General features: G+C 39.4%; 1 protein-coding gene across 2 annotated transcripts in view; it reads right to left on the bottom strand.

Annotated features, from left to right (window-relative positions):
• The window catches only part of lars2 (leucyl-tRNA synthetase 2, mitochondrial), a 32,905-nt gene extending 18,528 nt beyond the window's left edge, over window positions 1–14,377 (bottom strand). The window contains exons 1-7 of one of the 2 annotated variants that reach the window (XM_061675161.1): window positions 14,253–14,377; window positions 10,055–10,233; window positions 8,339–8,470; window positions 2,070–2,161; window positions 1,943–2,003; window positions 1,764–1,853; window positions 1,357–1,500 (exon numbers count right to left, since the gene is read on the bottom strand). In XM_061675161.1, the coding sequence (XP_061531145.1) occupies window positions 1,357–1,500; window positions 1,764–1,853; window positions 1,943–2,003; window positions 2,070–2,161; window positions 8,339–8,470; window positions 10,055–10,087 (552 nt within the window). In that variant the 5' untranslated portion in view covers window positions 10,088–10,233; window positions 14,253–14,377. Of the gene's footprint in view, window positions 1–1,356; window positions 1,501–1,763; window positions 1,854–1,942; window positions 2,004–2,069; window positions 2,162–8,338; window positions 8,471–10,054; window positions 10,293–14,252 lie in introns of both variants that reach the window. The other variant, XM_061675160.1, reaches the window with a different exon arrangement.
• Between the last annotated feature and the right edge of the window lie 479 nt (window positions 14,378–14,856).

Below are 14,856 nucleotides of genomic sequence, written 5' to 3' on the forward strand. Positions count from 1 at the left end.
TGCCTGCCGGTTAACAATCATCCATCCATCCATCCATCCGTTTTCTGAGACGCTTCTCCTCACTAGGGCCACTCATTCATTCACTCATTCATTCATCCTCCGTTCTGCTTATCCTCACTAGGGTCGCGGGCGTGCTGGAGCGTACCCCAGCAATCTTTGGGCAGGAGGCGGGGAACACCCTGAACTGGTCGCCAGCCAATCGCAGGGCAGATAGAAACAAACAACCATTTGCGCACACATTCACACCTACGGGCAATTTAGAGTCCTCAATCAACACTGTTGATGTTTTTGAGATGTGGGAGGAAACCGGAGTGCCCGGAGAACACCCACGCAGGCACGGGGAGAACATGCAAACGCCACAAAGGTGGGGCCGGGATTTTAACCCCGGTCCTCAGAACTGTGAGGCAGATGTGCTAACCAGTCAGGTACCGTGCCGCACCACTCATTCATTGCGATACATAATTCATAACTATGCGAACTTCCTGGGTATCCCCTCACTTGCACTCCATTTCTAAAGATGTTTAGAATTTACATAACCACTCCCACCACACTTCAGTTGTACAGCCGGGTCCACCATCTCCGTCCTGCATGCTTCCCCTCCTGTCCTTGTCCTGTCCAATATTGTCCTGTCTTTCCTTCACAGGGTGTAGCACTGCCGCCCCACACAACACTCGAATCTAATGTGTCATTGTACTAGACATAATGATTTACTTTGCTCATCTTTCTTACAACTAATGTCCTTTCTTTTGTTGTCTGCTCTTCTTATATTATTTAGTTACCTTTTCCACTGTCACTCCCCTTTAAAACTTTGTTCTGCCCGACTGAAATTTTCAATAAAAAGTCATCAGAATACAAAGAACCACTTTGGCAGCTTAAAAACTCCACTGTTCCACAGTAAAACAAACAAAAGAAGAAAAAAAACACTCCCTCGCCCTTTTCATGCTCATACAACGCTGCTAGGGAAGTGACGATGCAAAGTGTGATATGATGATTGCTAGTTGTACCTTAACACCTACTCAAACATCAATCACCCCAAAAAAATTCCCTAAGAAAGGACAAACTTTAGTTTATAATTAATTGTTAGATTGACAATGCTAACAAGGTAACAAAGTTTCAAAACAAATTGCATGAATTCAAGCACATTTGGCTAAATCCCTAATGTAAATAATTATTCCTACCAGGCATGTTCATTCTTTAGTAATGATGACCTCCAGGGGATCGATAGTACAACAACAGACGCGGTACTGTCACAGTTATTATCAGAGGAGGCAGCTCATTTTGACCCTCGTGAAGTTGAGGGCCGATCATTAGCATGCGACTTTGAAAGATCCACACGCAGAAATCACACAACTGTACCTTGCCGTAATGTGTGGTCTTGATGAACCACTGAGTGAGCAACTTCTGCTCCACCAGTGCACCAGACCTCCAGGAGCGACCATTTTCATCCACCTGCTCATCAGCTAGTACTGTCTGATCAACGGGGTCCCAGTTCACCACGGCCTGAATTACGCACACACAGACACACACACACACACACACATCCACACACACAAGCAAATTTGTTCATGAAGAATGAAAGCAGTCAATTGAAAGAGACAGACCGTAAGCTTATTTAAAGGTTGTCACACTTCATTACACATTATCAAAGGCTTTCTATAGAAGACCCACAATCATCTCTGTCACTATGAAAGAGCAAATAAAGCAATCATAATCCTTCTAAAAGAAACCGAGAGTAAGTACTTTGATGGAAAGTCTAGTCCTACCTCTTTCTGATAAGCCAGCCCTGCTTTGAAGAGCTTAACAAAGAGATACTGTGTCCACTTGTAGTAGTCAGGAAGGCAAGTGGTCACCTCCTGTCACAGAAACATGGTGGTCAGGTTAACAATAAGAATGATGGGGAAAAACATGGTTTGACTGTTTTGAAGGTCTTGTTCCTACAGACCCGATCCCAGTTAAAGCAAAGGCCAAGGCTGTCTAGCTGCTCTTTCATAGACTTGATGTTCCTGTGGAAAAAAAGAGAAGAGAGTCAGAAGGTTTAAGCTATTGAAGCACAAACAAGCCTTTGGTACCTTTTAGTCCAATCTTCTGGATCAAGACGTCTCTCAATAGCCGCATTCTCGGCTGGAAGGCCGAAAGCGTCCCAGCCCATTGGGTTTAATACCTGGAGATAAAGTAAAAATACATACCGTATATTAGCACACTGAGCAACAGGTCTCCAACAAGTCACGATATAAACTTACTTTGTCCAAACACAAGTTGCTGGACAAACTATTCTTAGCAAAGCAATTGAAAGAGGGATTCTGAATATAGGGAACTCTTCTTGTGCATTGAAAGTACACAATGCTAGTATCTTATTTGTAGCCAAAAGACTATTTTTTGTCATTGTTTACAAGGATTGATTAAAATGTACTATTTAACAAATACTAAAGGTGAAATTAATGAAGTTTTCAAACAACATGTAGCAACAACACAAATGAACAAACGAATAAGAGTGCTTTCTCTAAATAAGATGGGGATTAGGTCAGAAAATGTGAATAAACTGGGTTTCCACGAATAACAGGGGTTAAGTTCACCCTCAAAAATATGCAAATAGATGAATTCGCAAATGCTAAAAGCACAAATATGCGGTGGGTATACTGTACTGTACATTATGAACAGACATCCCATTTCAAATTGTCATTACAACTTGTAAATATAACCACCCAAAGACTATGTTGAAAATTATATCACTTTGAATATATATATATTTTTTAAAGGAAACACTAGAAACGCATAATGCTGACATTTTAGGGCCAATTCAGGTTCTTCAATCAATCATCAATATTTGATGTTGACTTCAGACAGTGGTGCAGACTTGCACTCAATATGGTACTGAAAAGGGTTTCTAATATTTTGGTTACCTCATGAGAGTCAAAATAGCTCACAGCTGAAATGTGATGTACACCACAGCAAATTACAACCTCAATAATTAACTTTCATTAAATTAATACCTCTCTGCCAGTGACAATTAAAAAATGTGACTTAATATCATTCTTGCGACAAACAAAAACTTGCCAGACTTGCCAGTCACTTTCACATACAGAATAATTCACCTTCCAATTATTTTGCTTTGTATAAACTGTTCAATTGAAAAACAAATACAATTCATCTTTTTATAATGACAAATGGTACAATTGTTCATAATTAACCAATCACATTTATAGGAATGTTAAATGGGAGTCGGCACACACCTGACACCATTTAAAGTGCCTATGATTACCTCCAAATAAAGTTCAGATGTTCTACTATTACAAGCTTTTCCTGATATTTTTGTAGTCACATTTTACAGCACAAGCCGCAGGCGACGTTTCACAGCATGAGGGAGAGCTCATTGTTCAAAAGTAGCAGTCAGTAGAAGGGTAAAAAGGAATTTCCAAGGCATTAAATCTGCCATGGGACACAGTGACATTACCAAGGACTGGCTGTCCGTCCAAAACTGATGAAAAGACGAGAAGAAAACTGGTCAGGGAGGCTGCCAGGAGGCCTACAGCAACACTGAAGGAGCTGCAGAAATTTCTGGCAGGTACTTGCTGTTTAGTACCTGTGGCAAAAATCTCCCATCTTCTTCATGTGTCTGAGCTATAGAGTAGGGGGGGGGGGGCGACGAAAGACGAAACCCTTCTTAGAAAAACATCCAAGCCTGACTACCATTTGCAAACACAAACATGAAATCTCCAAAACGCACGCAAGAAAATGTGTTGATATTGACCATGACATCAAGGTTGTACTTTGTGGTCATAATTATAAAATGTATGTTTGGCGAAAACACAACACTGACAATCACCAAAAGAACACCGTACCTAAAGTGAATCATGGTGGGGGGCAGCATCAATCTTTGGGGCTGTTCCCTCCCTCACCTGGAACTGTGGCCTTATTCAAGGTGGATGGAATAATGAAAAATCCCAAATACCAGCCAGTGTTAGCACAAAAACTTCATGCTTCTGACAAAGAACATTTGTGGAAATGTCGACTAGAACACCTTAAATCTATTTGGGGTTAATCAGAGGCACTTTAAATGGAGACGGGTGTGTGCTGACTCCCATTTAACATGCTCTTGAATTCAATTGGATAATTCTGAACACAGTAACATCCCCAGTTATAAAAGGGTGTGCACGCTTGTGCAACCATAGGGTCTCAGTCATTTATTTTTTCGAAAATATTTTATTTTTTAAATTTACTTGTACAACCGCATAGTCTTAAGTTTATTTACTCAGTTTATTTTTTTTTTCTCCCTTAATTGAGTTGTACAGGTTATCGGTTACATTAGTGGAAAAGGTTCTGAATGATTTATATCCGTCTCATAATTCTTTATATCCTCTGTACTGGGTCCTTTCTCTCCCTACAAAAAAATAAAAGGCTGTCAATGTTTCGCTTCGTGGTTGCTTATTATACAGAACAGCAAACGGATTATATTCTTGATTTCGAAAATATAATCAAGAGAGAAACGAACTACCGTAACTGAATAGTGCAAAGCATAAAATAGTGTTGCCATATAAAGTCTTTACTACAAGTTAAATGAGTGTAATAGTGTGTGAATGGCTTTGGTGATTGCGCCAGCGAAACAATATTTCATGCTCTTTTATGTCCTTCAAATAGTAATGGAACCTGACAGAGTCTACATGATAATGCAAAGTCCCTTGCTGATCTCCACTCCATCACACAGTTCAGTTAGTACATGCTGACTGTGATTTCTATGCAGCTGTTACATAAATGAAGAGCAGGTGGAAGGTGAGGTGCAACAGAATAGAAGATTAGAATAAGAGTGCTTTAAATAACATCCAGTCATTCATGGTTGCATGGAATCGATGCAAATTTCATGCAAACATTCTGATCTTTTTTCCTACGTGGTACTACTGCCCTCCCATCACTGTGCATCCCAACTCCTTTTCCCTTTAGCTCCTCGGGGGTGGTTTTCTGCTCACTGAGAGCCAAATTAAATGAAAGCACAGGAGTGGAAGGCATGAGTAAAGAGAAGCAGACGGGCATTGAGTCGAGGATTGCTGCACAGACTTTAACAGGTCTGATGTTTCAGACAAGCTGGTATCCTCGGTAACTCCATTGGCATTCTTTTTTAAAACTACGCACTAGATGGTATTAGGCTAAGCGAGCTAAGCGCTGCGAACCAGTTTGGCTTCTCGGGAGGAAGACAAGTGGACTGATCCAGAGGCAAGCCAAAGACAGCCTGTGCAAATAATGCAGAGGGGGGGTGGATAAATAAAATAAAACCTCCTCATTAGGGTGGTGCTGTTTATTCAGTGGTGAACTCTGTTAACATGAAACCATTGTCCACTCTAATGGAGAGGTTGCCTTGTGAGCTCAAAGTTCTAAGATTGGCAGCGGAAAATGACATTTTCACCATTAATAGCTTGAGTGGTGCTTATTCCCATTTCTGCTAAATTCAAGAAGACCTGTCCCACTTTCCACAGGTGCATTCCTAATCCTCCATCATGGAGACACCGCACTGACAAGAGGCAGTGGAGAGATGGACGGGTGGGGGGGGGGGGGGGGGGGGGGGAGAGAGAAGGTTGTTTTGACAAAATCAGCCGACTGTAGCGTGGAGCAATTTGGTGCCAGTCTGATAAAGATATCTGACTCCTTACTTCCGCCGTAAGAAAAGAGAGAAGTGCATGATTTTATGAATTTGCAGGCAAGTTGTACTGCATTTAATACAATTCTGTGAAAAAAAAATAAATAAAAAAAATACTTTCTCAAAATTTTTTTTTTTTTTGTTGCAGTTTCCACACTTTAATGTTTAAGATCTTTGTTTATGAATAGGCTTTATGCCAATCTGACCAGTGTTATCGGTATCGGCCGATAATTAGCATTTTATGCTGATCGGCTTTCATGTCATAAGTCGCCAATCCGATCAATGACCAATTCTTGAATGCCCCATAGAGGTAATTGGTGTTTTAACTTTTGTCTAAAATGCTAGAGAATAATTTTATATATATATATATATATATATATACACAATAAATGAACAAGTCATATAAATAGACACATTGCTCCATCTTGTGATCGAATCGGTTATCGTTTATTTTAGACTTGCTGATCAGTAATCGGCCACAAAAATCCTGATCGTGTAAAGCCCAATGAATAGACAAAGATAACAGACGTAAACATAAGATGCAGTTTTTAAATGTGGATTTTACAGTAATTATTAAAGGGAAAAAAAACATTCAAAGCTACCATCCTCAGCAGCAACAACTGAAATCAAGTGTTTTCTGAAACGGGCAAGGAGTCTTTCAACTTGAGCTCACAAACTGATGGCTGAACATTGTCCTTCAGGATTTTTTGGTAAAGAGAAAAATTCATAGTTCCACCAATCACAGCAAGTCATCCAGGTCCTGAAGTGGCAAATTAGCCCCAGACCATCAGACTACCACCACCATGTTTGACTCTTGGTATGATGTTCTTTTTCTGAACATTTCTTTAGATGCTGTTCTTTATTGAACAGGTCTGGAGAGAATCAGGCTTGGGTGTGGTCAGTGAAATTAACTCAGTTTTCAAAAAAATGTGATTAGCCACAGCTAATTCATGATTTAACAAGGAGGGCAATTACTTTTTCCACACAGAGCCAGCTAGCTTGGAATAGTTTTTTTTTCTTCATAAATAAAATCACCATATTCCAATGAAAAGGTTTACCCTTTGGTAACACAAAAAGCAGCCCTGGTGGGAAAATAGCTACAAAGAATTAAGATAATCATGATGGTTGCATGTAAAAGATTACTCTCTCTTTCGTCAGCCTTTGTTTTAATTTAAAAAGGACAGCAGCATATTGTACAGAATAACCAAATATTAAATTGCTTTTATGCTAAGAATAAGGGAAGCTACAAACGTATTGCACAACTCTAATACTTATTTGTTTGAATTGTGCCTCCACATGCACTTGATATCCAGACACTTTTACTTTTGTACCACTTGTTGCTACCCTTCAGGTGAGTCAATTTGTTCCATTTGGACTTCTTGTCATTAGGTTTGTTAATTATGAGACTCCTGAAGAAGAGCAGACATTTCTCCTGAGTGAAAAATAGTCGACACGTAGCGCACACAGGAACTGCTCCCCCCCAAGCTGAAAATAGCAACAGTGCGTGACCATCTACTGCGTGTACCTTCATTAATTAACCGGGGGTAGACAGTGTGTGCATAGAGCAGAATCAGGTTCACTTTTCCGACAGATGCTGAGAGAACGTAGGCTTGTGTGCAGGAGGTACTTGCCAGTCATGTGAAACCCACTCTCTCTCTAGGGGAAAGCCAGAGTTTTTTTGTTTTGTTTTTTGTACAGCACATAATCCAAAATCCATCAGGGAAAGACATCCAAAGGGCTGGTTATGCACCATGTGATGCAAACCGGGGATATGGTGTTTGGCGGAGGACTGAACAAAGGTTGTCATCAAGATGTCAGGGGATGCAGTGACGCTTTCATCAACGCCTACAGTTTAGTGGATGCAAACAAGTGTATAGTTATTGACTGCTGTGCTGAATGAAGTCAATAACCCGGCAGGGTGCTCAGGATCAAGAGTATGGATTTTACGTTTACCTTTCCTACAACATGATAGGTCTTACTGAAAAGACAATCAGCCAAGTTGACATATCGCCAAACGGCCAGATTACAAGCGCCACTTTTAGTCGCAAATCAGAACAAAGGCAATTATGTGTTATGTAGCGCTTGATAGTAGAGTGGATATAAAGGCTACACACACCCCAGGTTTTTGTGATGTGGGAAAAAAAAAAAAAAAAAAGACACCAAGATAAATCTTTTCAAAACTTTTTCCACCATTAATGTCACCCATAACCTGTACAACTCAATTGGGCGGAATAAAGGAAATCTTTTTGAGAGGGGAAGTAAAAATAAACAACTAAGATGACTGGTTAATTCTGAACAAAACCACATCTGAAGTTATAAGAGGGTGTGCACACCTGGGCAACCATTATCTCAGTTGTTTATTTTTAATTCCCCTTTTGAAAAAAATTTCATTTTATTTTTTGTTTCACAGGTTAAAAGTCAAAACGTGGATTATGAACAGGGGTGTGTAGACTTTTGCCATCCACTGTGTGTAAATACCAGTACATATCATGGAACACGAGATTATGTGCAAAACGTTTGAGTAAATTGCAATGACTAACTATTTGTTCTTGTGAAGAAATATATATGAGTGTGTGAATAAGGACAGGTCTCATATTTCCAATTGTTTTTAATAATGTGGAAAATGTCAATTGTGACCAACAAAACACATTCAGCGCTGCATTTATTATTTACATGGTCATTGTTAGGACACAACGAAAATGGCTAACAAACCTGATAACCTCTCATTCTCTGAAAGTGGCCAATGACGTCGCTAATCGTGTAGACGCGCACATGGCCCATGTGCAGTCGTCCAGATGGGTATGGGAACATGGAGAGAACATAGAACTTTTCCCGGTTCTGATCCTGGAATGAAAAAGGCGGCCAGAGTCATGAATATTGTAGGAAGGTGAGATCATAAAACTCGATTTTGAAATCCTATAAAATACAATTCTGGCTTTGGAATTAATTTTCTTTCGAGGCGGTTGCATAAACGTGGAGGTGAGATAAAGAACAATAACCCATCACATGCACAGAAAGAGCAATGACTTGTGTATTTCTGTATGAGCCTCAGAAGAGAGTCTGAGCTGTTGCACTGTTGAATGGATGGTTTTCAGTCACAACACTGTTACCATGGCAACCAAGTAAATGCCAGTTAGATCGAGCTATACATGATTACAGGAAACCTGAGCCATGAATTTTTCAATAAATTAATTAGGACAAGAGCTGTCATGAGCGCACTTCATCACTGTCAGCCACACCATCAGACTAGGATGTACAATCAGCCAGAGACTACGGGTAATAGTGGAGCAGCATTTGGGAGGAAGACTAATTATCGCTCAATCAAGTAATTTAAAGAAAACCTTTTACGACATTGAAATGTATAGGCTTGATTTTGGGGTTTTGCCATTCTTGCAAAGGGAAAGCAGACTACAAATCGACCCCCAAAAAATGTTTTAATTAATATACTTTGTTACTCCATGAACATATTTTAGAATGTATGCATTTTCTTCAGGGTACAATTTTTTTTTTTCTTTTAAAGTTCACTTTTGAGAGCTTTAGCGTTGACGATCATTAGACTGTGATAATTTTGTACTCGTATTGACCAAGCATCACTTACATTGATGACTATTACAGCATTGATCACTTTTTAGTTGTATTTGTTTATTTATTTTAAACCCGTTTTCCGATCTTAATCTATTTCTCCACTTCGCTTATAGACAAAAAAAACGACATTATTTAAAACAGGTTTTGTTCTTGTGTTTCTCGTTTGTTTTTTTTATGCACTGAGCATTAGCTTGCGTCAACTTTCACAAAAATTAAGTATTTATTTATTTACTTTTACAGATAACATAAAAAGTATTTTTGCCCCTTGGAAAGAAAATATCCCCTCTCTCAAAACACAAAATGATCCTTGATAAATGAACTTTTTAAAATATTCAACAACTTAACATTGTAAAATGAGCTGTCAAACTGCATCAGTTGGCTGTCCCATAAGTCTGTTGTCGAAGAGTTAGGGCTTTCTCAGTCTTTTCTCATGTAGCATTACTCAGGTGAGGCAGGCGGTCTCAGAAAATTTGCAGCTTGTAAGCGCATACCTCGAGTCAAAAGTTTTCAACATGTCGATTAATCACTGCTTTTGGAACATATAAATGGGCACCATCTTTGGCGATGTTCAGCGCAACTGCGTTCTAATACTGGGCTCCTTTCTTGACATTCACGAAACACTAAAAATGATTCGGATGATTCATGTTTCTTAGCAGGATTTCAAGTTTCTTGTCCCTTTTTAGAAAACTAGTTACTAGCGAAGTCACAGTGCACATCAGCAGGGACACACTGAATTACAGAAGCAGACAAAAAAAAAAAAAATTTGATAAAATCGATTATTTGCCCAACCCCACTTTACATGTCAGAATGTGCATGAGCACACTCTTCTATGAGGGGGTGTACCTTGTCCAGTGAGTCCTTGCGCCACTGCGCCATGATCCGCGGGTGCCACCATTGCTCCACTCTGCATCGGGTCTCTGCCCGATAGTCCTTCTCCCACACGCCGGTCTCACTGAACAGGGTGCGGATAGCGGGTGACTGCTGGCGATGGACAAGGTTAAGGAGAGCGGTCCCGAGTGCACCTGAACGGACAACACTCTGAGGATACAGAACCATCCGTCTCATCAACACCTTCATGATTCTGTCACAGAAAACAAAGATGGACGTTGTAAATTGGTAGGAATGACAGCTGTCGTGTCAAATGGACAGTTTCTGATTAACTTAATGAACTTAACATGATAGATATTTTCATAATGTATCTAAACAATAGGCGCCAGTGTGGTTGGCAGAATGAGAGTAACAACCGCTGAACTGAAAACGATGGCAAAAACCTTTTGGGTTTGAGGTAGTGGTGCAGTAGCTACTTTAAAAAGGGACAGACTGGAAACCTAATCCCCATCATTGAGTATGTGGAAAGGAATTTTCTCACAGGTAAAATGTTTGGTTGGGTTGTCTTTGGGTAATTTAACTCAACATAATGACTAGTCTGCTAGTAGACTACAGCGTGTGATTCATTTTAGTATCAAAGAGTATTTCTGCACCACAACCCCAATTCCAATGAAGTTGGGACATTGTGTTAAACAAATAAAAACAGAATACAATGATTTGCAAATCATGTTCAACCTATATTTAATTGAATACACTACAAAGACAAAATATTGAATGTTCAAACTGATAAACTTGATTGCTTTTCGCAAATAATCATTAACTTAGAATTTTTATGGCTGCAACATGTTCCCAAAAAGCTGCAACAGGTGGCAAAAAAGACTGAGAAAGTTGAGGAATGCTCATCAAACACCTGTTTGGAACATCCCACAGGTGAACAGGCTAATTGGGAACAGGTGGGTGCCAGGTGGGTATAAAAGGAGCCTCCCTGAATTTCTCAGTCATTCACAAGCAAAGATGGGGTGAGGTTCACGTCTTTGTGAACAAGTGTGTGTGAAACTAGTCGAACAGTTTAAGGACAATGTTCCTCAACGTACAATTACAAGGAATTTAGGGATTTCTGCATCTACGGTCCATATCATCATCAAAAGGTTCAGAGAATCTGGAGAAATCACTGCATGTAAGCGGCAAGGCCGAAAAACCAATATTGAATGCCCGTGACCTTCGAGCCGTCAGGCGGCACAGCATCAAACACAGACATCAATGTGTAAAGGATATCACCACATGGACTCAGGAGCACGTCAGAAAATCAATGTCAGTAAATGCAGTTCGGCGCTACATCCGTAAGTGCAACTTCAAACTCTACTATGCAAAGCAAAAGCCATTTATCAGCATCTGTGATGGTATGGGGCTGTGTTAGTGCCAATGGTATGGGTAACTTACACATCTGTGAAGGCACCATTAATGCTGAAAAGGTACATACAGGTTTTGGAGAAACATATGCTGCCATCCAAGCAAAGTCTTTTTCATGGACGCCCCTGGTTATTTCAGTAAGACAATGCCAAACTACATTCTGCACATGTTACAACAGTGTGGCTTCGTAGTAAAAGAGTGCGGGTACTAGACTGGATTTCCTGCAGTCCAGACCTGTCTCCCATTGAAAATGTGTGGGGCATTATGAAGCGTAAAATACGACAACGGAGATCCCGGACTGTTGAACGGCTGAAGCTGTACATCAAGCAAGAATGGGAAATAATTCCACCAACAAAGCGTCAACAATTAGTGTCCTCAGTTCCCAAATGTTTATTGAATGTTGTTACAAGAAAAGGTGATGTAACACAGTGGTAAATATGACCCTGGAACGTGTTGCAGCCATAAAATTCTAAGTTCATGATTATTTGCTAAAAACAAAGTTTATCAGTTTGAACATTAAATATCTTGTATTTGTTGTGTATTCAATTAAATATAGGTTGAACATGATTTGCAAATCATTGTATTCTTTTTTTATTTATATGTTTAACACAACATCCCAACTTCATTGGAATTGGGGTTGTATTAATCCCAGCATCAGAAATGTCAATTCATTAGCCAGTCCCTAAATAATGCTTTCTACGTCTGAATTTCCATCACATCTATTTTTTAATTGACTTCCCTGTTAAATGGAAATCTGTCTCCCTTCTAAGAAGCTTACCTCACGTAACAACTTCTTTTCGACTGACAAGTCACACAATCAAGCTACGGTGGTAGAGAAGCTAAAATCATCATTTAAGGGAATTGCTTTCGCAATCGCTCTCCCAAATAACAGAAACTCCGTCTTCTGTCACCCGGAAGTACGTGTGACGTCATGTTGAAAATGTCAACGGAACACTAATAGACTAAAAGATTAGATTTAGAAAGCTACAACTAAGGTTAAGACAAAAGGTAAGGCTAGGTAGATGCTTTATTGATCTAGCTTTTCAACATGATCGATTCAGTTGGAAAGCTTTATATTTTTACTCACATGCGCACGACTGAAGTGCATAATCAAGAACAGAGTAACAGTGTGTGGCAGCGCTCTCTGTGACTTCACAGTCCATATTTTCAGCTCCATTCTTTCCAATATCCTATGAGACATACTGACTGAGGTAAAGTAAAAGACTAAGGCAAAATTTCTCCTTTAAGGCCAGATCTCCCAGCCCTACAATGCATTAAGTGGACAGGAAAATTCTGTAGGGAGCTGTGCCATAAGGGAGGTTTGTATGGATGCGGATCAGCATCCCACAGCTGATGCTATGTTGTCATTCTTTAGACAGCAAAATAGTAGAGACTGAATCAACAGCACGTTGGCTGGTTGCAGTAGTTAACTGATCTTTTTGATCAGTTAACTACGTAAGGGATTATTAAGACCATCCCTAATAGTAGAAAAGGTTTTTATGGTAACCTGGGACTTCCTTCAGTGTCTGCTATTGTGAGCAGTGCAGAGTATTAACGCCACACTGACGCAGTGGGATATCTGACGTCATACAATCTCCACAAGCGGACATGAAAATGTGAATGAAGTCCGTAATACTTTGAAGTCGCGCATAATTCTATAGAAAGCTCAGTTGTTAAAATACATGATTACTGGAGTACTGATGTAAAGGAGATAAAAGCCTTTTGGGAAAGTGACACCTACCTACAATAAAAGTTACAAAAAAACAAAAACAAAATTGATTAAAAGATAGTTTGCAAAAAATACTTTTAAATTTGATAAGCAGAGCAGCCTAACAGATTAACAAACTAAACTGCGTGACAATTTCACATGCGCAATGTCTGTGCTAACCCGGCTTGTGGGAACGTGTCCTTCAAGAATCACGGCAGCATGTCAGCAGCCAAGGCAGCGTGAGAGACTGACAATGTGTTTCTATGGTGATTATTGGGCTCAACCATCGGCTTCAAAAAAAAACCCAAAAAAAAACAAGCGACTACAAACCTATATACACTGTTTTGTTGATGATATGCCAATGTTTTATTTTATGCATTCTTGTTTTATTTACTTATTCATGATTGACAATTAACATTATACTAACTGAAAACTGTATACTAACTGTACCCTTCAAATAAAAAAAAAATGATATAGGCATCAGCCCACCCACGACCCTAGTGAGGATAAGTGGTTCAGAAAATGGATGGATACTTACAAAATGAAAAAAAAAGGAGCCTGGGTTGAAAGAAAAATCATTCCTGGTAAAAGAATAACTTTAAATGTCTAAAATTACTGCAAATTAATTGAAAATAGGGTTGAAACCAGTATTAGGCTACATACACAATTGAAATCAGTGTTAGATGCTAGAAGAGGGTGCTTTGTGCATCGTACCAACTAAACTATGATGAGTGTTTTGTTTTGTTTTGACCCATCCATATCCTAAGGGTCTGCCTGGTTTTCAATGGCGAAACTGCTGAAGAAACTGTTCATTAACCTGGCCAGAAATGCGCTAAGGTAGCTGTATCTGATATTATGACTTCGAAACAATTCTGATGCAGTGCAGTTCTACAACAGTGCAAGCAACAGCCACCATAATAAGCATATTGTCAAACGAATATTAAAACCAATCTGTCACACCAACTATTCAGCTACTAACCAGCTAGCTAATGCTGGTGTAGTCTTTTTATCCTCAGAGTTAATATTGATTTTGTCGAACTCGTGTCCTTCTTGCGGCTTACAAAAGTAAACAAGAGGAAGTAGAGTGCTTGTTACCTTGCTTCTTTTACGTCCGCGTCGTTGGCTGTATCATGAAAAACTCCATCGTGCAAATCTGATGTGCAGCCATTAATGAAGCTGTCAGCGACCTGTTCCCACAGCGCACGAATGTACCATGAGCGCCGCCATCTTGTTTTGAATAAACCTTTATTGAGACGGACTATGATGACGCAACCTGGAACGCCTGCTGGATACAGCATTAAGAAAAATTACATCTCAATAAATTACATTAAAATATGGAACTAAATTAAAATGTATTCAGTACTTATACATTGTATATATTAACGAAACACTTTTGAAAATACTTTTTAAAGGAGAAATTCATGCCTAAATTATAGATAAGAAATCCTTTCCATTGTTTTTTGATTGTTTGTTACGTAATTTTCTGGTTTCTAGAGATGGGGAATTTTGGGGTTTTCGTGTGCTGTAATCTATAATCATCAAAATTATACATATTCCTTTTTTTTTTTTTTTTAAATCATGAAACTTTGCTCTGTATGGATGGATGGATGGATGGATGGCTAGATAGATAGAATTTCTTTACATTTACATACACCAGGAAGTGCGAAAGGAACATTTCTTTGATGCCAATGGGAAGAGA

This window comes from Phycodurus eques, chromosome 4, assembly GCF_024500275.1.
Source record: "Phycodurus eques isolate BA_2022a chromosome 4, UOR_Pequ_1.1, whole genome shotgun sequence".
In the NCBI taxonomy this organism is placed as follows: Eukaryota; Metazoa; Chordata; class Actinopteri; order Syngnathiformes; family Syngnathidae; genus Phycodurus; species Phycodurus eques.